The sequence below is a fragment of the Phascolarctos cinereus genome, unplaced genomic scaffold (genome assembly GCF_003287225.1).
Source record: "Phascolarctos cinereus isolate Bilbo 61053 unplaced genomic scaffold, phaCin_HiC Scaffold_3;HRSCAF=262, whole genome shotgun sequence".
Taxonomy (NCBI): domain Eukaryota; kingdom Metazoa; phylum Chordata; class Mammalia; order Diprotodontia; family Phascolarctidae; genus Phascolarctos; species Phascolarctos cinereus.
Window position 1 is genome coordinate 133,494,171 of NW_027555736.1, and position 21,792 is coordinate 133,515,962.

The window sequence follows — 21,792 nt, forward strand, 5'->3', positions numbered from 1 at the left end:
GTAACCCTAGAGGCAGAGAAAGGTCTAAAATACAGCTGTATTCTCCATCACAATGATAATGTCCAGCCAATTGCCGCTATGACTCACTGTTAAAAATGCAGGTGGGAATCAAAGACCCTCTGCTCACTTCCTGAATTGTTTTTGGTTGAGTTTTTTGTTTGTTTTTATTAACTGTCACCAATATTATGGCTAATTCCTAACTCATCTAGTGATGAGGATTTGAAACTTCTGCCACTGGCAAACATATAAAGGCTATTTGAACCATTCTTCTGAACCAATCAAGACTGAAAAACATTAGACTTTTCCAGACAACTGCAGTAAGCACCGTCTTTCCTTCTGGCTTCTTCTGAGTTTACTGTAGGGTAATACATAAAACTTGGAGTCAATGATATGACTCTAAAAGAAACAACTGTTAATTGCCCAGTCATTACTGACTAATGAAAAGTTATTCATTTATTGTAATAATGCAATTTAAAAGGGCCTACATATGACACAGATCTGTGTATGATGTCATTATCACTCTCCCTTGGAAAATAGCCATTCAGGAAAGGTGAACATAAGCAAATTCTGCTTTTGCTTATAAACAGGACAGGAGGATAAAGTGTCAGAAAATGCAAGTCCATTACTGAGGAAGAATGTACACAAAGGGAATGTGGGTAACATGTCACATAGGACAGTAGGAAATTAGTCTGAACTCGCTGCATTTGGTAATAATTCTCTCCAAAAATCTCTCTTGAAATCCTGCACTGTTTGATGATTATTTCCACCAGGAATTTTTTCTTGTTGTTAGTTATAGGTACTGGAAATATCATATGTTCTCAGCTCAATATATTCAGTAAAGGGAATTTGGTCCTGCTAGTTTATGAACTGCTGGAAAGAATTCTCTGTAGTGCAAATGCTAAACAAGGAAAAACTAGGACTGAGTGTATTTAAATTTTGTAGGATTGAAATAACACTGAGCAAACTCCACCAATATTCATGGAGTATTTTTTATCTAGGGGCTCAAATCATTCCAAATTATATATCAGAATTTCTTCACCCACCTCCCTAGTGAAACATAAGGACCACTGAACACAGCACAGTAACACCAATCACTGTTTAGAATAGGAAGTGAAGAGTACTGGATACAATTGGAGCTGGAGGAAAGAGGGAAATTTGAAATCTACAACCTAATGAATCAAGTTAGAATTTGGCTAGAATACCAGGGCTAAATTTTTCTATGATTGTGAAAAAGTGAACTGGGGCCATTAATAAATTAGTAGAACATAAACATCCTTTGTCCAATAAATGGAAGGGAGAGGGTACTCATCATTTAGATTTTAAATTTCCTAAGTTAGGCTAAAATAAAAGAATTTCCCCCAATATTTTTAAAGTATTACTGAATATCCAGAAATTCCCTTTGTAATCTGTTCCTTACATGGAGATGATAGTATTATATACCAACATTAAAAAAAAGAGTTCGGCCAGTATTAGAATGGGGTTACCTGGGTTACCTGCATGTACAAATCTGTCTCCCATTTGTACTGGGTTTTCTCCAGTACCGTATTAGACTTTTCATTTTTGATATATATTACAGGCAAACATTTCCATACTTCACACATCTGGATAATTGCTTTCTTGACTTCCTGTTCTGGGGCTTGAGACATTTTCTTTTAGTTTGAACTACCTTGACTCTAGTTTGTGAAAACTTTAGGGGAAAAAATCTCCCATTATAGCTTTCTTCCCCATTTTCCATTTCCCTCCCAGGTTCCCCTTCCTCCATCCCATACATATTCACATGTTCTCCCATTTCCCCAAAATAAACCACACTACCCAGGGATGTAATTCAGTTCATATCTTGGAGCAGAACAAAAGACAAGTGTATCCCCAGGCATACAATCAATCTTACAACCTTTCCTAGCTTCTATTTTCTTTTAAACATATTTGTACTATGTTATGTTCTGGCGAAAAACATCCACAGTTGCTTTCCACAGGTGTTTGGTAGATGAAACTTTAAATGTTACCCTTCTTGTAGACAATGTATCATTTGGAGACTAGGTTCAACTATGCAAGGGGTATTTTGATATCTGCTCAGTAGTACATAGGACAGTGTAAAGTTTTCTATGTGTGAGCAATTAACCTTTGTCTCATTCCTTAATAGATCACTTACTGACAATCATAGGATATTACCAATCCTCAATGGTTTAGCATTATCAATTGTAGCCTGTTTCCTCTTAAAAAGGACAAGAAATCTGTATTGTTGGAGAGTTTACTTTAAAATTTAATAGGAACTTGCAGAACTTCTAAGGTGCATGTCAGTCTGCTGATGGCCTTTAAATTGTCTATTTCATAAGCATAGATCCACTCTTTTTGTTTCAAAATCTCTCAGATCCTTTTTGTTTTCTCTTAAAAATGTTCATTCTCTCCCAGAGGGCAAGATTTTAAGTATGTGATCATGAATATATAGATTCTTTGGCATTATTCTTTCAGCTAAATCTGCTACTGAGGCTCAGCCATGTAAAAATATGGACTTCCATTTTTGATTCATCTGGTCAGTCAGTCAATGAGTCAACAATCATTAATTAAGTACTTACCACACGCTGTACTAAATGCTAGGGAATCAAAGAAAGACAAAAACATTACTCTTGACCTCCTAGCGCATTTGTTTGAATAAAAAAGTCAACATACAAATAACCAGGTATGTTCAAGATTATCTATAGAGTAGATGAAGATACTCAGAAAAAAGAAGTCATTATCACCTGCAGTGGTGCATAAGACTAAAAAAAGCCTCCTTCAGAAGGTGAGGTTTGAGCGAGGTCTTGAAGGGAGCCAAGGAAATTAAGAGAGAGATGCAGGTATGGGGATAGATAGCTCAAAGGCATGAACAAAGTTTCCGAAGTGGGTGATACTGCCACTGGGGAAGGCTGGAATAATCCAGGATGGGTGGTAGTAGCCTTGGATGTAATTAGGGGGTATTGAATAAAAATAAAGGAGTAATGAAAACATAAGGAAAGAAGAGAAAAGAATCCAGAAAACCATTTGTACATGTTTCATCTGTTGTGTAACAGAGTTAAAGCCATAGTGATTACATTATTTTCCAAATAAACATACACAATGAAAGTTATAACCAATCAGTGGTCAAGTCTGCCAATAGGTCTTAACAAGCAAGTGTTGGCAGGTGAGTGTCATGCATTGTTGGAAAGTCCAGCATGTATCAGCAGGAATATATGCATGTAATGACATGTTTATAATATGACACTATATGGTTACATGATATAATATTGTGTCATCATAATTTCAATGCTGAAAAAATCTAAACATTTATAACAAATTATTAAATTTAATATGTATCATTTAAAAAAATATATTTTATATTTTTTGATATGACAATTTTTTTAAAAAAAACTGTTAAAGGGTTAAAGAAAATAGATTTTTACGGAGCACTGAGTAATTTTTTAGAAAAGGGGGCAGTAGGCCCCCTCTGGGCATGGAGAAGAGAGGCACGAGTTGTATTCAAGGAACTGCAAAGTAGAACAATGTCTTTAGATTGTAGAGTTCACAGAGCGGGATAAAACATAAGAGGACTGGAAAAGAAGGAAGGCAACAGGTTATAAAGAACTTAAAACACCAAAGAGAGGGCTTTACATTTGACCCTAAAGGTAATAAGAAGCCACTGAAACTCACTGAGTGGGGCAGAAGAAGAATGGATAGAATCAGGATATCTGGTCAGACCTATGCTTTAGGTGAAAAAAAAAGTCTAATATTTCTGATTCTCAGAATAGTAACAAGTAATTTAATTGAACCTCTCAGCACATTCCCCAAAAGGACTCATTCCATTTTACAAACTAAAAAACAAGACTCAATAAAATTAAGACATTAGTTCAAGGTCACAAGAGATTTTGGTGATAAAGAAAAGAATTGAAAACAGCCTCTTAAAGTAATTACCTGATAATAGTTATGATGATATAATAGAACTGTGTAGCTTCTTCACCAAAATCTGAAGCTTACTTAGCCAAAATAGTCATTTCAGAAACACTGACTCTTCAGTATATAAAGGATCTTAGAAGTCATTTAATTCAACCTATCCTTGAATAAGAAACCTACTCTACCATATATACAAGTAATCACCCAGCAACCACTTGAAGTCTTTGAATAAGAGGGGAATCAATTACTTCCTTAGGTACCCTATTCTACTTTTGGAAAGTTCTAATTGTTAGGAAGTTGTCCACCCCCCCCAATCAAGATGAAATCTTCCCTTTTATATGTAATTTGCACCTACTACTCTGAATTCTGCCTTCTAGGTACTGAGCAGTACAAATCTAATACTTCTTTGATATGACAGCCCTTCACATACTTGATGAATGTCATTGTGTCTGAGCATTCCTAGTTCCTTGAAGAAAAAAATTAATTTGGAATGAAACTGAACCTTTTTGCCATTGTGGTCACCCTCTTCTGTACTTCCTACCTTACCAAAGTCCTTCCTAAGATACAGCATCCAGAAATGAATACAATACTCAATGTGGTCTATTCAGAGCAGAGCATAGTAGACCTCCCTAGGCTTGGACTATGCCTTTCTTAATTTGACATCGTATTAGCATATCAGAAGCATTTTTAGCTATTCCGTCATACTACTGAATCACTGAGCTAGTAATCTTTTACAGTAAAATCAGTAAATACTTTTTTTTAAAAGATGAACCCCTGTCTGGCCAAGCCTCTTCTGTATTATAATCGTGAAATTAATCTTTTAAACCCAATTGTAAGAAGCAGCTAGGTAGCTCAGTGGATAGAGTGCTGGATCTCTAAGAGTCAGTGAGTTCTGAGTTCAAATTCAGCCATAGACACTTATTAGCTGTGTGACCCTGGGAAAGTCACTTAATGTGTTTTCCTCAATTTCCTCATCTGTAAAATGAGGATAATAAAAGCATCTACCTCTTAGAGTTGTTGTGAAGATTAAATGATATGATATAATGTAATATAAATTATGTATATAATATACATACATACTTTATATACATACAGATATATGTATACCTTTTCTATCTGCAAAGTCATATAAGAAGAAAACCATGACCTGATTGAAGTGTCATGCCTGGAATAGTGGATAAAGAGTTGGCCACACAGCCCAGAAGACCTGAGTTAAGTGTGGTTTCTGGCATACATACATGCTGGCTGTGGATCCTGGGGAAGATACTTAACCTCTCAGTGATCCAGGCAACTTTTTCAGACCAAGTCACAGAGAAGGTGTTGACTTGTATTGATCCGTGAAGCCACAAATCTGGCCCCCTGTGCATAACACAGTTTTTTAAAAGGAGTATCAAGTTCGATTGTTTTCATTCACTAAAACAAATACAAATGGAGCATGTGATTTAAAGTAAACATTTACCATGGACACTCATTTCACTAATAAGACCAATAGTAACAATAGTTATTAGTAAAGTGATGAGTATCCATAAATTTATAGGTATCCATTCCACATTTCAGGGGTTGGGGGACGTATCCCCTTGATCAGGAAAAGTTTTGGCCCTTCCTTCATACCAGAGAAGAAGTCTGAATTATTGTTATATTAAAAGATAAAATATATTGATATTATTCAATACTCTACATATATTTTATGCATTTCTGAGTTTCTAAACTTTTTCTTTGTTGCCTGCTGGCCTTTGTATATCATCTGTGCTTCCACAAAACTCCTCCAAAACCCCCATTTAATTTATTATGCAAATCTGCGATATGTTGAAACCATGACTGGGAAAGTTATGATGTGGAAGGGATAACTGTAGTAGCAGGAGAAGTCTTAGGGGGAATTTCAGACTAAGTATGTATGGAGAGTCAGGAAGCTGCTTCAAATATTATCTCCTGTTTTCATTTGGTTTTATTTTTATAGACAATGAACACTATGTTTATTAGGAACAAATTCATCTCTGTATCAGAGGAAAAGGTGAAATGACTGGAGGAAAGCCTCTATTTCCAGCTTATCAGTGAGGATGAAGTATAGTGGAAAGAGCACTAAACAAATAATGTGCAGGCTTGGGCTCAGATGCCAGTTCCACAACTACAATTCAGCTCTAGATCTCATGATACTAATAAAGAATCCAAATCCATGTCAAGCAAATGGAGGGTGGATAGATGTCACATATAGGAGAAAAGAAAGAAGAACTAATGAACTAATGAACAGTTAGAGGTATAGTTTACATGAGACTTTTTTCCCTATAAGGTATATTTGCACCTTCTGAGGAAAAAGCAACTTCCTATGCTCCTAGGGATAATAAGGACTATGTATAAGTGACATTAGGAACAAAATTACCCATTATTGGCTCAAGAAATAAAACATATGTTGTAGTAATTAGGGAATCCATACTTAGGAAGACTTGACCCTTAACCAGAAAGTATCAATTGGGGAAGTATTCCTGCAGAATGCCTCTGGGAAGTGAGAGCCTCCAAAAACTTGTCAAACCCAAACTAGCTTCTCTTTGTGATTCATATGGGAATCATTCCTTTAAAAGAACTCAGAAGTCCAAAAATCAAGCATGTAGCGCCATTTTATTTGCTGGCTCTACTATTTACTTGAGTGACTCTAGATGAGTCATTTCATCTCTCTAGCTCTGTTTCCTCATCTGCAAAATGAAGGTGTTGAACTAGGTGTCCTCTACCATTGCCTCTAGCTCTAGGTCCTATGATTTAGACACATTAATTATTGAATCACTTATTTCTCTCATAGTGGAGATTATAAATTCTGCACGAATGATAACTAATTCCTTGATGTGCAATGAAGACATCATTTATCTTTTTCAAGTGAAGAAAGAACAAATTTTAACGTTTGGCCCTCATCAAGGAATTATCTTTCACATGTTGGCAAAACAACATCTTTACCATGATATCATGTGCTTGATGCAAATAATAACTTTTTTCCTGCTCTTCCAGATTTCTCTCCTTTTTTTTGATAAGTGATTTATAGTAAATTTAATATTAAAATGATTATGAACAATGAAATTTACTTTCAAGTTATTATGTAGATGAATTTAACATATCAGGTATCATGGCTTTTCAGACTTTCTTGGTCTCCATCAGAATCCTTCCTCTTCACTAATCATCTTTCATTATCATACTGCATATTCAGTACTTCTGACTTTTTTTTCACTTTGCAATATTTCATACATTTTTTTCCGTATTTCTTTACACTTCTCATATTTGTCTATCTTAATTATATTAATGTTTTAGATACATGAATATGCCAGAATTTATTTAGCTATTCCACGGTTGTTGGACTTTTAGGTAGTTTCCTTTTTCCCCTTATTAAAAATAATGTTGCTATAGAAATCTTGGAATAGATAGACCTTTTAAAAAATCACAATGCTTTGAGGTTATATTCCAAACAATTAAATGATTGGGTCAAAATAGACACTGTGTAACCAAGATAACCATAAATAAGTCACAAAATCTCCTGAACTTCAGTTTCCTCATCTGTAAAATGAAGGGGATTAGATTAAATAGACTCTGAGGTCTCTTTCAGATCTCTAGTATGATCCAACTTCTAGATTTCTTTCCAAAATGCTACTGATTTTCAGTTCATCAGAAACAAATAGATGGAGAAAAGTATTCTGGGAAGATTGTAGAATAGTTGGAAAACTTTCAGCTCTCCAAATTTCCTCCACACACACACACAGACAAAGACAAAACATCACCTCTGAGCAGCAGAAATAAATATGGGGGGGAAGCAGGTGTCCTAAGACAATTTGAGAAGACCCCAGGAAAGACCCAGCCTCTAGGGGCGGTGGTTCAGTCTGAGTGAAGTACAAATACCCCCAGGCCATTGCAGAAGAATCAAGAATCAACAAACAACAAGCCTGGGGGGCAGCTGGCTTGAGAGACAGCCTCAGAAATTTTCATTTGGCAGACAGCGTGAGGGGAGTGGTCTGACAGCTGAGTAGCAAAAGACTGAAGGACCTTCCATTGTCTTGAAACATAGCTGTACTGACTAGACCCATCCCAGGATGTGGCTGTGTGGGGGAAAAGGAGCTAGCACACACCTGGTAAGTGCAGTAACCCGTGTTGGCTGTGGGCACTTAGCGGATAGCAGAGTCCCTGATTTCAGTTCTAGGGCAGAGAGGACAGCTATAATTTGCAGCCATCTGAGGGACCACAGGGAGCAAGATCATTTGCAGGACAGTATGGCTGGGGGCCCTAGCCATAGCTTAGGAGTGGAGAGGAGAGCCCAAGGTTGGGACCCTTGAAAATAACAGTAAGAAGGACCTGAGACTTGGGGCATCATTCTTCATACCTCGGGACTATAACTTGATTAAACTAATAGATGGTAAAAAAAAAATAAAACAAACAAAAAAAGAGTAAGCAAAGGAGAAAGAGCCCAACCATAGATAGTTCCTATGGGGATAGAGAAGACTTGGGTTCATATTTACATAAAGATAATGGAACTAAAAAAAAAAGCCACTCATTTTTCAATGAGAAATGTCAAATGGTTCACAGCACAAAAAAGAATTCTTCAAAGAACTCAAAAAGGAGTTTTAAAATTAAATGAGATATTGAGAAAAAATAGTAAAAAAGAAAAAAGGACAATGTAAGAAAATCAAGAAAATTATGAAAAGAAGAAGTATAAAAGTCTTCTAAATTCAGAAGGAATAAGAGGGCAAAGGGATAAGGTGGGGGTGAGGATACAGGAGGGACTTTTAGAGGCGTGGGTAGGTTAAGAAACAGGAGGGCAAGGTAGTGGGTAGAAGTAAAGCAGAGGAGTGAGGAAAGATAGGGCAAATAGGGTAAGAAGGATATTAAGGGAAAATAGGAAAGAGGAAAATTGTAATTGTAGGGGCAGCTAGGTGGCACAATGGAGAGAGCACCAGCCCCAAGTCAGGAAGAACTGAGTTCAAATCTGACCTTTGACACTTACTAGCTCAGTGACTCTGGGTGAGTAATTTAACCCCGATTATCTTGCGAAAAGACAACAACAAGTAATTGTAGCTTAGATTGTGAATGGGACAAATTTACCCATAAAGTGGAAATGGATAGCAGATTAAAAATTTGAATTAAAAAATATGTTGCTTTCAGGAAACATTGTAACATACAAAGATAAAATAAAGGGGAGGAATACAATTTATTATGTAAAGATACAGGGATAGTAATCATGATCTCAGACAAAGTTAATGTTAAAATAGATTTAATCAAAAGTGAAAAATAGAGAAACTACACTATGTATCAGCAATATTATTCAATATTGTTTTAGACCATTTAAAACACCTAGGCAGTATAAAACATCTGGGCATATACCTGCCAAAACAGACACAGGAACTATATGAATATAAACATAGAATAATTTTTATATACAATCAGATCTAAATAATTGAAGTAATATTTATTGTTCATGGGTAGGTAAAGCCAATATAATTTTTAAAATGACAATATTACCATTTAGTCAATGTCATTCCAATTAAATTATTAAAAAAATATTTTACTGAGTCAGAAAAAACAGTAGCAAAGTTCATTTGGAAGAGCAAAAGGTCAGCAAATTCAAAGAAATCAGGAAGAAAGGATGTAAAGGAAGTATAAATATAAATATTGTATAAATAAAACTTATGTAGTTAAGAATAGAAGAAATGCAGAAAATTGGGGGGAAAACTTTCATGGACAATCTCTCAGATAGGATGTGACTGGGTTGGAATATTGCTGGGGTGTAGAAAATGAGCTAGTTGGTTTAGAAAAACATGGAAAGACTTCACCCTATGAAGATGCTATCTACTTTCAGAGAAACAGATGACAAGTGGTAATAAACATAGTACAGTCTTACATATATGTGTATGAGTGTATATGTGTACATATATGTATATTTATAGATATCTGTGTGTATCCATGCTTAATTGTAGCCTTTTAGGGTAGGGGAGGGGGAGGAGATGGAAAAAAATAAAGTAAAAAGTGCATAGCAGAGAACAAAAGAAAACCAACAAGGAAGCAAAGAAAAGCTGGGCAGCTTTGAAAACAATATGTAGTATTTATTATATAGTTTTTCTTGAAATGGAAATGTAATGTTTTATATTGAATCCTCTCCTACTATGTACAGGGCAATTTTTTTTTTCCTTTCTCATTTTGTATTTAATTTTAAAATAAAAAAAATTTAAAAAGAAACAAATAGATGCACCTGCTTTTTTTGTTATCTTTACATAAAAAATGCAGTGTCATCTACAATAGATGATCTATTCTTATTTCTTATCCCCAAACCTGGAAATTGTTTGTTGCCTCTTACATTTTACAATTTTAATATTAATCAGTCACAGTCAATAACTTTGTGTTGCCAAAAAAATGGAAACAATAAATCTTAGCAATATCAGTCCTTTCAATGCCACAACTTTCTAGTGGTACCAGAAAAAAAAAAGCCAATGACAAAAGAAGCACACTAGGACAATGACACTGGTTTTTTCCAGGGATTATTTTTATGCTAAAAGATTTCTAGTTTTAAATATGGTTTTTAGTGTTGATCATAAACAGGGACTGGCATGTTAGATCATCCTCATTATATTATTCTTTTGCTTTACTAGATAAGTAAACCATTTGATCACCCATACTTAAAAGTCTTTAATTACAGAATCTAAAACAAATTATGCAGTGGTCCATTGACTATCAGCTATCTCTAGAATGATAGTTTTCTCTGGTCTGATAAAGCTTGCAAAAGTTATTCAGACTTGCTTTTTAAGTCTCTGAACTTCTGATACAGAGTGGCCTTGCTGGCCAAAATCTAACTGGTAAGTCAAATTATTGTTTCTTTTTTAACATTAAAACCAGAAATTCACCAGTGAGCTCTTATGAGAACAATAAGTTTAAAGAGAATCTAGGCAATTCCTAATAATACTTTATCCTATATAGAGTTCGGTTACTTTTTCAATAGAATTGATTAATCAGAAAAGAGGGATGAGGTCATATATTTTTCTTAATCATTAGATTCCAAAATGCAAATGAAGGTATGTGAAAGGTATCAGTGAAAATTTATGTTGCTGTTCTCTTTCTCTTCCTTTCATCCTCACTTATTGTGATCATAAGCCTTAAGATTCAGAAGACTAACTGAAATCCACTTGAATGATTTTGCTTCATTTGTATTCTCCTAGCACTCTGAGTAGAAGGAAATACTCTGAAAGCCATGCAGCAGATGCCTAATGCTGTCTCAACATGAAAAGAGTGCATTCTGGTAGAGAAAGTATCCCTTTGCTAATGTTAATCCAATTATAAGGTCTTCTGCTGAAGTGAAAGAAAGAGGTCAGGAAGAGTCAGAAGTTGTCCATACCAATTGTTCCCAAATTTATTTGTTCACTGAACTGCTTTGACAAGGAAAAAAAAAAACAACACCCTCAATGAATAGCTATTCCATCTTGCTTCTCTTTCCATTTTTCATATTAAAAACAAGATGAAGCAAAACTTACCAGAATGAACAGAGAAACCAATGTTAGTTCTAATCAGAGATCAATGAAATAGCATTTTTTTCTAACTTTTATTTGTAAGCATTCATGCAAGAAACAAAACACCGTATGAATTATATATTGCCATGTAATACACATGAAAATACTGGACAATGGACCACTTGCAGGATCTAAGTGTTCAACAGTGGTCTCTAAATCCTGTTTTGAGAAAGAATGATTTATATATTCATTAATACTATTGAGATGTGCTCATCCTAGAAAAAAATTATTGCTACAGAATTCAATTACCTATTAAGAAATGTCAGTAGTAGAAGAGGTCTGTCTAGAGAGAAAACTCATCAAAGTTCATCCTGTTTTGGATGATGAATTCCCTTTCAAGTTTCATACATGTACAGCAGGATACTATTTAGTTGAAATGATAAAATGATCCAATTTCCTTTATTTGGTTTGATTAGACTATGCATAATATAATTGGAAGATTCCTACAGATGATGAGTTTATTGTTTTACTCTTAAAGGTGGGACCTTAAACATCCTTTTCTTACTAAATCAAATCATTCTGAGGCAACAGACTTTCTTAAAAGGACTTTAATCATACTAAGTAGGAAAAGGTAAAAAAACTCCAAGACTTATGAGTTTAAAAAAAATTTGTTATTTTATGTAACTGAGCACAATAGGTTTACAAACAGTAGTCTATAGTCTTCTAAGATTTTAGCTAAAGAATAACATCAAAATATGACTGAAATTAACCATTCTTCTCTTCAGATATGCTGTGCTAACTGTACATATGTCAATCCAAAAGAGTAAAATAGGTAATGAGATAAGCTGTCATACTTATATTTTTAAAGTGAAAAGATGAAAAGTTTTATATTCAATATACTTATATATATGTATGTATGTATATGTATATATATATATATATGCTACATGAAGCTAGAAACATAGAAATTCAGATCATCATTTCTTCATAACACAATTTTAATTTGATAGCCAAAAACATTCCCAAATTAGGTGGAAATTTCTAAGAATTTAAGTATGACAAATTTGGTTCAAAGCTTTTTGGATATGGTATTCACAAATGTGAGAAATTATCCAGAATTTCTTTGGTTCTCAGAATGGAAGCCAGCATGTGAAACAAAAGTATGATTTTTCTGAAAGAATAAGAAGGTACGGAGTCTATTAAGTCAACAAGCATTTATTAAGCCTTGTGTCAAGCACTATACTAAGCACTGGGAATGCAAATATAATCCAAAGATAGGCCCTACTTTCACGGAGCTTACATTCCAATGAGGGAATACAACATATAAAATGAAGCTGAAAAGCAGTGGGGAAGGTATGGGAGAGAAAGAAGTCTGAGCCATGGGGTAGATGAATGAAGAAAGATGGTGAGTGATCTGCACAGGTGGAAGGCTTACCTATGCTGATGAATGATGGACCCATCCAAGGATCAAAGTAAGTATACAAGCTAAAAGTCACTGATATAGAAAATATTGCCCAGGTAAAATAACACTAATTATAGTCACTTATTCATTTTGTTGCTAAGGGAACTAAACTTAAAAGGCACAATCCCCTTCTTAATTTAAAGAAATGCATACAATATCACATAATGACATCCATAATTTATCTTCTGCTTATATTGTTAAATAACTATAGAATATGTGGCCCAGGTAAAATAGCACTAATTATAGTCACTTGTTCATCCTGTTGCTAAGGGAACTAAACTTAAAAGGTACAAAGCCCTTCTTAATTTAAAGAAATGCATACAATATCACATAATGGCACCCATAATTTATCTTCTATTTATACTGTTTAATAATTATAGAAATATCTCCTACCAAAATCTCCCTTCTTAAATGGAAGCAATGAAAATGGAATAAATTTGAAAATAAAATGGTTATCCTTTCTTGTACATACAGCTTTTCCATGGCAGAAAACTGGACTTCTGAATTAAGAACTCAAGTGCCTTAATGTGTGGGTTACTTAGGACTTTACCTTGAAATATTAATTTTTCTATGAACTACATTTTCATTTCACTAAACTCTTTCCATTCTAGGAAAAACACTTCTAAATACAGTATAAATTATCAAGGACTCAAACCACAATTGTTTCTTTTATGATAATTGTGTAGATTCTCTCACTTGTATAATTAATAGACATAAAGCAGATAGATACTTCAGGAATAAACATAAACTTTTCAAATTACTTTTAAAAGAAAACTTGTTTCCTGTTGAATGGGACATAACCCCTGTGAAGACTTCTCAGGATGCCTTGAAGTCAGCCTTTAAAACTATCCCTTCTGATTGTCACACCCTGGCCATTACAGCACTAGGTTTGCTAAGTAAGGACACTAGAGAGGATGAATAGGCCATAGGTTAAAGTATGCTAAATTCTGTTTCTTTCCACCCCTTTTAGAATGTAAGCCCCACCCCCAGTTAAGGGGATAGGGAAAACTATTTCTCCCCTTTTAGAATGTAAGCCCCATCCCCAGTTAAGGGGGTAAGGGATAGTGGTGGGTGGAAACTCGTTTTCGTGGTGGGTGGAGATTTGCTTTTATAAGGCGGCCTCTGTTACCGACTCTCTCTCTCTCTCTCTCTCCATGTGTATCGAAGGAGCAGACAGCCATCTCGCAAGATTGTAATAAAGCTAACCTTTCCTTTCCATCTTGAGAAGTCTCTGAGTTTAATTTGGCTTGGGGTCGCTGTCCCACACACTGTCATGCAAGAATTATTAAACACTGTGCAAATCGCTTAATCTTTCTGACCCATAGTTTCATTACCAGTAAAATAAAGATTCTGCAAGCTATAAGGTCACTTCAAATGAGAACATTCTGTGAGTGTATGAACTAAAAGGAAAGGATTTCATTGGGTTCTGGAAGGTGGGAAATAAGTATTTCTGTAAATCCAGGACATTCTCTTAGAAGCTAGAATTTAGTATCTACACTCAGGAATTTGAGTTTTATTAGAAATAATCTGGAAATGAAAATTAATGTTAGAAGTAGAAAAAATTATTCCATCAATTGAAATATAGAGTAAATTTTAGTAACCATTCATTTGTATGGCAAAAGATTATTTCATTCCATAAGATGGTATCTAAGCAAGATAACCCAAAGAAATATCTATTTTCTTATGTTGTTTGGTTTTAAAAACAAGCAAAAGGTCATGAATTCAAGACATTCAACCATGAGTATAAAACTGTTCACTAATTAGAACTTCTTACTTGTTTACAAACAAATTGTTGGCACAATTTTTCTTCTGAGACAGGTGCACATCAAATACATTCTCAAAATTGATCCCATGTGAAAAAGTTTTAGAATAACATTATTTTAAAATACAAATTTGGTTTTAAAAACATATCAAAGTGAATGAATTATACTTATAAAAGCATTTTAAGAGGCACAATTAAGATTGTAATGCTTACTTGTGGCCCAGCTCATGAGCAATTGTGAATGCCAGATTGAGACCATTGTCTTCTGCAAGCACACATTTCCTCTTAGCACTGCATACTCCTCCCAAATAAGCAATTCCTATATATATATAAAAAAAGGAAAACACACATACTTCAGAGTTTGCAAGACACTTCCTCAAGTAATTGCAATGAAATTTGTCTGAATGTAATAAAGTCAATAACTGTGCATGTGTTTAAGGTTAATAAAACCTGAACAAATGCTTACAATACAGTTGAATTATGGTAAACAAAGGCCAATAGGTCAATGTATGTTTTGTTTAGAAATTTCATATTGAAATTTATATCTATCTGTGTCAATGCTACAGAATGGATATATATATCTACTGATTTCTAGGGTTTAAGACCACAGATGATGATTAATGAAGACCATGGAAATATCTTCCTAAAGGACAGTAAGAGGAAGAAAGAGGGAGGGAGTGCCTAGGAACTTAATTAAACTCAAGACATGGTAGTTGGAAGAAGAGAATCTACTGCTTTAAAATGGTTGAAAGGTTATTATGAAGAAGAGGAATTAGGTTTGTTTTATCACAGCCCAAGATGATAGAAGTAGGACCAATGAGTAGAAGTTGCAAAGAGGCAAATTTAAACTCCATATGAGGAAAACTCCCTAACAATTAGAACTTCCCCAAAGCAGTAAATGGAAAGAATCAGCATAACTCTTTTAAGGATGAGAAAAGGTCGAAAGGAAAAAACAGGTTATTTAATTTATTCAGGGTTACAAAGTACATCAGTGACAGAACTCTAGGATCTAGGGTCAAAATTTGTTTCCTTAATCTCTGGTTCAATCTTATTCCTCCTAATGACAGATATCCAGCAAATTTCAGCCCTGTATATTCCATTCTCTTTTCTCCACCCTCTTTCTTAGTGATCTTATCAGCTGTCACAAGTTCAATTATCACCTTGTTGTAAATGAATATAACACACACACATACACACATTCACATATATACAAACGTGTAACCTTGAAGTACAAATATATGTGTGCACATATATACATATATATGTATGCATACATGTATGTATATTAAGCTCAAGTTGGTTAAGCTTCAGTTTGATAAATAAAAACAATATCCTATACTTTCGCTTTAAGTAAATATTCTCCTTTAAAAAATTTCCCTGGATTTTCAATCTCATGAAAGGATTTTCAATCTACATGTTGATAATACATGATCATCCAGCTTCCACTTGAAATTCCCCAGTGAATAAGACCATTACCTTCTAACTAGCCTGTTCCCCTCAAGGACAGCTTTGGTAGTTAGGAAGGTTATCTTCCTATTAAAGTCAAAATTTGCTTCTCTACTCATGGCTCCCAGTTTTACTCTCTGAGGCCAAGCAAAATAACTCTAAGTCACTTTTCACATACTTGCAGACAGCTATCAGGTAACCTTTAAGGATCTTCTCTGGGTTAAACATCTCCAGTCTTTTCAATAGTCTTGATATGTCATGGCCTCTATTCTTTTCAGCACGATGATTCCTTCCTCTGGATATGTACCAGATTGCCAACATCCCTTCTAAAAAATGCCACCCAGAATTGAACACAATACTCCAGATGCAGTATGGTTTGAGACCAGCAGGAGTACCACATCTTACATTTAACTTGCTATTGCCTTTTAAATGAAGCTTTTTTATTTTTATTACCTTTTAATTTTTTTTGGCCACCAGTTGACTCATATTGAGCTTACAGTTACTGAAACAACCTGATATTTTAAACAGATATTGTTTAGCCATGCTTTCCCCATCCTGTGCTAGTGAAGCTGATTTTTTTTCAACTTTAAATTAATTCTCAAAACTAAAGTGATCTTCTTTGCCCCTAAACCTTCTCCTCCTCTCAATTGCTTTAATTCTTTTGATGGCCCTGCCACCCTCAGGACCACTCAGATTCAAGATCTTGAAATCTTTACTCTTTTTATTAAGAAATGTCACTTGTGGTCAACTGCTTTCATTCATACCCAATATTCTAGGTCCCTTTATTTCTACCTAATCTTACCCATAGGAATCTCCTCTTCCTTGGTGGAGACTACAGCAAGTTTAATAACTTGATGTTCAGATAGCCTGTACCATATAAACTGTTTATCACAGCTTCCCAGGATTCACCTCTGGCTCTTTGTGGGAGATACCAGGATCTAGAACATAAGATAATACCCTATTGCATATACTCATACTTGTACTATGTCCTAAAACTTTGATCAAGGGCATGGATGCCAACTGTAACAAACTGTGAATGCTTGGCATAAATAACCAGGACTCTAAGCTCCCAAAATTCCTTCATACTCATTGATCCTCATAAACACACTCTACTTCTATTATTCACAGTCTGACAATCTACACTGAATTCCACTGCCAGCTCCTCTGACAATAATCAATGAACTGTGTCAATTAAACAACACTGAAGTTTCTACTTAGACAACACTGAAGTTTCTACTTCTGCCCATTAAATTGGCAAAGATGATAGAAGTTAGCAACAGTCAACATTAGACAAGGAAGATAGGCACAAGATAATACACTATTGGTGGAACTGCGAATTGGTCCAGGTTTTGTGATAAACATTTGGGACCTTGCTAGAAAACTGATTAAGTTGTTCATGTCCTTTGACCCAGTGAAAAATTATTAGGCCTATACCCCCAAAGAAGTAAAAAACAGAGAGACAGCTCCCCTATACACTAAAATATTTTAGTGGTACTTTCTTATGTCAGCAAAAACAACAACCCAAAACCCAAACGAATCCTAAAATTGGAAACAGGATAGATGCCTCCTGATTGTGGAATAGCTGAGCAAAGTATGGAATATTAATACAGTAGGATACTATTAATATAATGGGACACCATTGTGATAAATTATTCAGAGCCTGATATATATTTGTAAGAGCATAATGAGAACTAAGACGACCATATATACAGAAGAGTCACAATGCTGTAACATCACCAAACATCACCAAAAGACCAGAATTTAGATTAATACAATAACCAATGTTGGTGCCAGGGGACTGATGGTAAAATACACTAAAATATCTTCCTTTTCAGTAGAGGACTGTGAATATGGAAAAGTGTTATTCATCAGCAGACAAGGTCAATGTGTTGGTTTATTCTGCCTTACTTTTACCTGTTGGTTTTTCATATTTAAACGTCTCCCTTGTGGTTTCTATCTTCTGTGCTTCTTTTTACAAGGCAAGGATCATGGGATTATAGATTTAACACTGGAAGGGACCTTTGCCGCCATCTAGTCTAACCCCCTCATTTTTAGAAGAGGAAACTGAGACCCAACGACACTGCAGGTAGTAACGGAAAACAGGATTGGAGCCTAGGGCATCTGACTCTAAAAGCTAACAGTCTTTCCCCTGGGGCACTTTGCCTCCCTGTGGGTTCTCTGGGGGAATTGGAGGATAAAGGGGGTGGGGTGGGAAAATGATAGTGACGTAAATAAAATAAAATGGGAAGGAAAAAACATCCAAGCCATATGCTCCAACCTCCTTCCATACACCCCAAGCCAAGCTTCTCCCACAACACCTAACATCAGCAGTATGGGTACACCCTGAAGCCTCTTAAATTGGCCCACAAAATCATAAGCAGCTGCACAGCCTCTGGGGCACAGCTGTTCCTACTTTCAACCAAGGCAACCCCAGACTCTAACAGACTCTTCTCTCTCCCTTGGCTTCTCAGTCTGTTGCCAAGTCCTGTTAATTCTACCTCCATGATCTCTCTCAACTCAACACCATTCTTTCCATTTCACACTCACAATGCCCTAGTTCAGGCCCTTGTGAATCTCTCCTGGGCTATAATAACAACTGGGATTTATGTAGAATGTAATGTCCACAAAGCATTTTCTATTAATTAATTCATGGGAATCTCACGACAACCCTACAAAGAGCAACTTGGTAGGGCGGTGGATGGCATGCTGGGACTGGAGTCAGGAAGACGTGAGTTCAAATCTTCCTTGGACACATACTAGCTATGTGACCCTGGGCAAATCTGTAAAATAGGGATAATAACTGAACCTAGAGTTGTTGTGAGGATCAAATGAGGTAATAATTGCAAAGGGTTTAGCACAGTGCCTGGCACATAGTAAGCACTATATAAATGTTAGCTACTATTATTAGATACTATTGAAATAATTAGTCTTATTTTGTAGATGAGGAAACTAGGGCTAAGAGAAATGTTAGCAGTTTGCATGTGGTCACATAGCTATTAGTGTCAGAATTTCAGCCCACGTCTCTGCTGACTCCAAGTCTAGCATATTTCTATTCTACTAATCAGTCCTCTTGTCAGGGACTACTACTGGCAAGTTTCCTAGGCACAGACTCATCTCTATTCCTTCTCCTGGCATAAGGCAGGCAAGTAATAAATGTGCATGTTTCTATTTGGTTTCCAGACCTGCGAGTCCATCATGTCCCTGCTCAAAGTTCAGTGGTTCCCCGTGATCAGTCAAAATATTAATTACTTTGTTGTTCAGTCTTATATGATTTTTCATGACCCCACTTTGGGTTTTCTTGGCAGATATACCAGAGTGATTTGCCATTTCCTTCTCCAGCTCATTTTATGGATGAGAAAACTGAGGCAAACAGGGTTAAGTGTTTGGGTCACACAGCTAGTAAGTAAGTATCTGAGGTCAGATTTGAACTCAGATTTTCCTGACTTCAGGCCTGGCACTGTATTCACTGTGCCACCTAGCTACTCCTGTTAATTTCTTAGCCTAGAATTTAAAATAGATGGCATAGTGGATAGAACACTAGACTTGGAATCAGGGAGATCTGAGTTGAGACCCTGGCTTAGCAATGTGACACTGAGCAAGCCATATTAACCTCTTTTGCCTCAGTTTCTGCATCTGCAAAAGGGTGATAATAATAGCACCTATTTCACAGTATTCTTATGAAGATTAAATGAGATTATATATGTAAAGTAACTCAAAAACCCCTTAAAGTGCTATTTCCATTATCATCATCATTATTAAAGACTTCAACAATTAGATTCTAACTTGCCTTTTCAGTCTTATTTTCTGCTACTTATCTTCTTAGTCTCTACACTCTATCCAATCTGGTTTACTAACTATTCCCCCAAATTGCTATGTTATCTCTCATATTTGTGCATTCATGTTTGACTGTTCATGTCCAAAACACACTTCTTCCTCATTGTCCTAATTTTTAAAGGCTCTCCTCAAGTACCCCTTCTTCCATTAAGTTTTCCTGACTCTCCTTCCCTCCAGCTGACAATGTTTACTACCTCTTCAATTTTCCTAAAGTACTCCGGTTTGATCTCTCCCTTTTCCATAACATCAAGGATGGGGCAACTAGGTGGATGGTTCACCTAGTGGATAGAGTGCTGGGTCTGGAGTTAGAAAGACCTGAGTTCAAATGCAGCCTCAAATACTTCCTAGCTCTATGAGGCTAGGTAAGTTACTTAACTTCCTTTTGCCTCTAACTCCCCAACCATAAAACGGGGATAATAATATTACCTAATGAGCTGATATTTGTAAAGTGCTTAGCACAGTGCCTGGCATATAGTAGGCATTATATAAATTCTTGTCACCCCTCTCCCACCTTGCTACAAAGGTGTCCCAAAAGTTTTATTGCATTTTGAAGCTTTGTTACCTAAATTCTGCACTAAGACTTTTGAAATACCCTGTACTTACCACTGTATACCAGGATTATCCCTGGATTATAAGTACCTTTATATACCCTGTTAAAAAAGAATGTAAATTCATTGAGAACATGCTTGCTTCACTTTTTATATCTTTATATCCTGAGTTCTCAGTATAGTAGTTTTGACCTAGCAGGTATTTGATTACAGTTATCCTTTCCATATTGCAGGGGTTAGGGGTGTAGCACCTTGTGATCTGGAAAATCTACATAAAATTTTTGGCCCTCCCTTTGTACCAGAGAAGAAGTCTGAATCTTTTTTTCTCTTATGGGGTATTTACAGTACCATATTATAAAATGTAGGTTGATATTTTACAATGCTATACATATATTTTATTCATGTCTGAGTTTCTGAACTGTTTTTATGTAGTCTACTGCCTTTCCAGATCATCTGTGGCTTCCACAAAACTCAAAAATTCCCATTTAATTTCTTATGCTGACCCTTGACATGTTGCAACCATGATGGGGAAAGTTGTGATGTGGAAGGGATAATAGTAGTGTTTACTAAATTGAATTGAAACTAATTTTAAGAATCATGTTGCCTTTATACTAGACAGAATAGGAGAGTTGAATGAATTATTCAAAGATAGAAACACATCCAAACCAAAGTCCTTTCTGCTTTTGAGTAGCAGTTTCACAGTGGATAGAGCACTAGGCTTAGAACCAGGAAGACTCACCTTCATGAGCTCAAATTCATCCTCAGACACTTACTAGCTGTGTAATCCTGGGCAAGTCACTTAATCCTATTTGCCTCAGTTCCTCAGCAGTAAAATGAGCTCCGGTATCTTTGCCAAGAAAACCCAAATGGGGGCATGGAGAGTTGGGCATGACTGAAAAATGACTTAACAACAACAAAAACAAATTCCTAACCAGACAGCATTTTAAGATTTATAAGGCATTCACAACATCCCTTTGAGGTGGGTAATGTAGGTATTATCATCTCTATTTTAGAGTTGAGGAAATTCAGGCTCTGAAAAGATGTGACCTCATTATTACAGAGCTGGTCATTCTCTAAAGCAAGACTTGCACCCAGGTCTCCAACATTCACTATGTTATGCTGCCTCCCATCGATGACAGGAATGTATTCATTATCAGAAAATTGGTTATTTCCACCAAATCAACCACACTCTTCTTTGTCTTTCCATTACTGAAATAGCTTCATTCTTCCCCTCTGTCATTTCCATTAGCCCAGTACCAGTCTTTCATGTGGTCTTTTCTAAACAAGGATTCACTTTACCAACTCACATCTGATCACTTGCTCCATTCCATCATAACTTTATGGTGAGATTCTTTTCTGAGGCTGACTCAATTG

General features: G+C 35.7%; 1 protein-coding gene across 1 annotated transcript in view; it reads right to left on the reverse strand.

Annotated features, from left to right (window-relative positions):
* Window positions 1–21,792, reverse strand: part of ADAMTS17 (ADAM metallopeptidase with thrombospondin type 1 motif 17) — a 485,504-nt gene that overhangs the window by 270,575 nt on the left and 193,137 nt on the right. Inside the window, exon 8 of the mRNA XM_020963836.2 lies at window positions 14,804–14,909. Within this exon, the coding sequence (XP_020819495.1) occupies window positions 14,804–14,909 (106 nt within the window). The remainder of the gene's footprint in view (window positions 1–14,803; window positions 14,910–21,792) is intronic.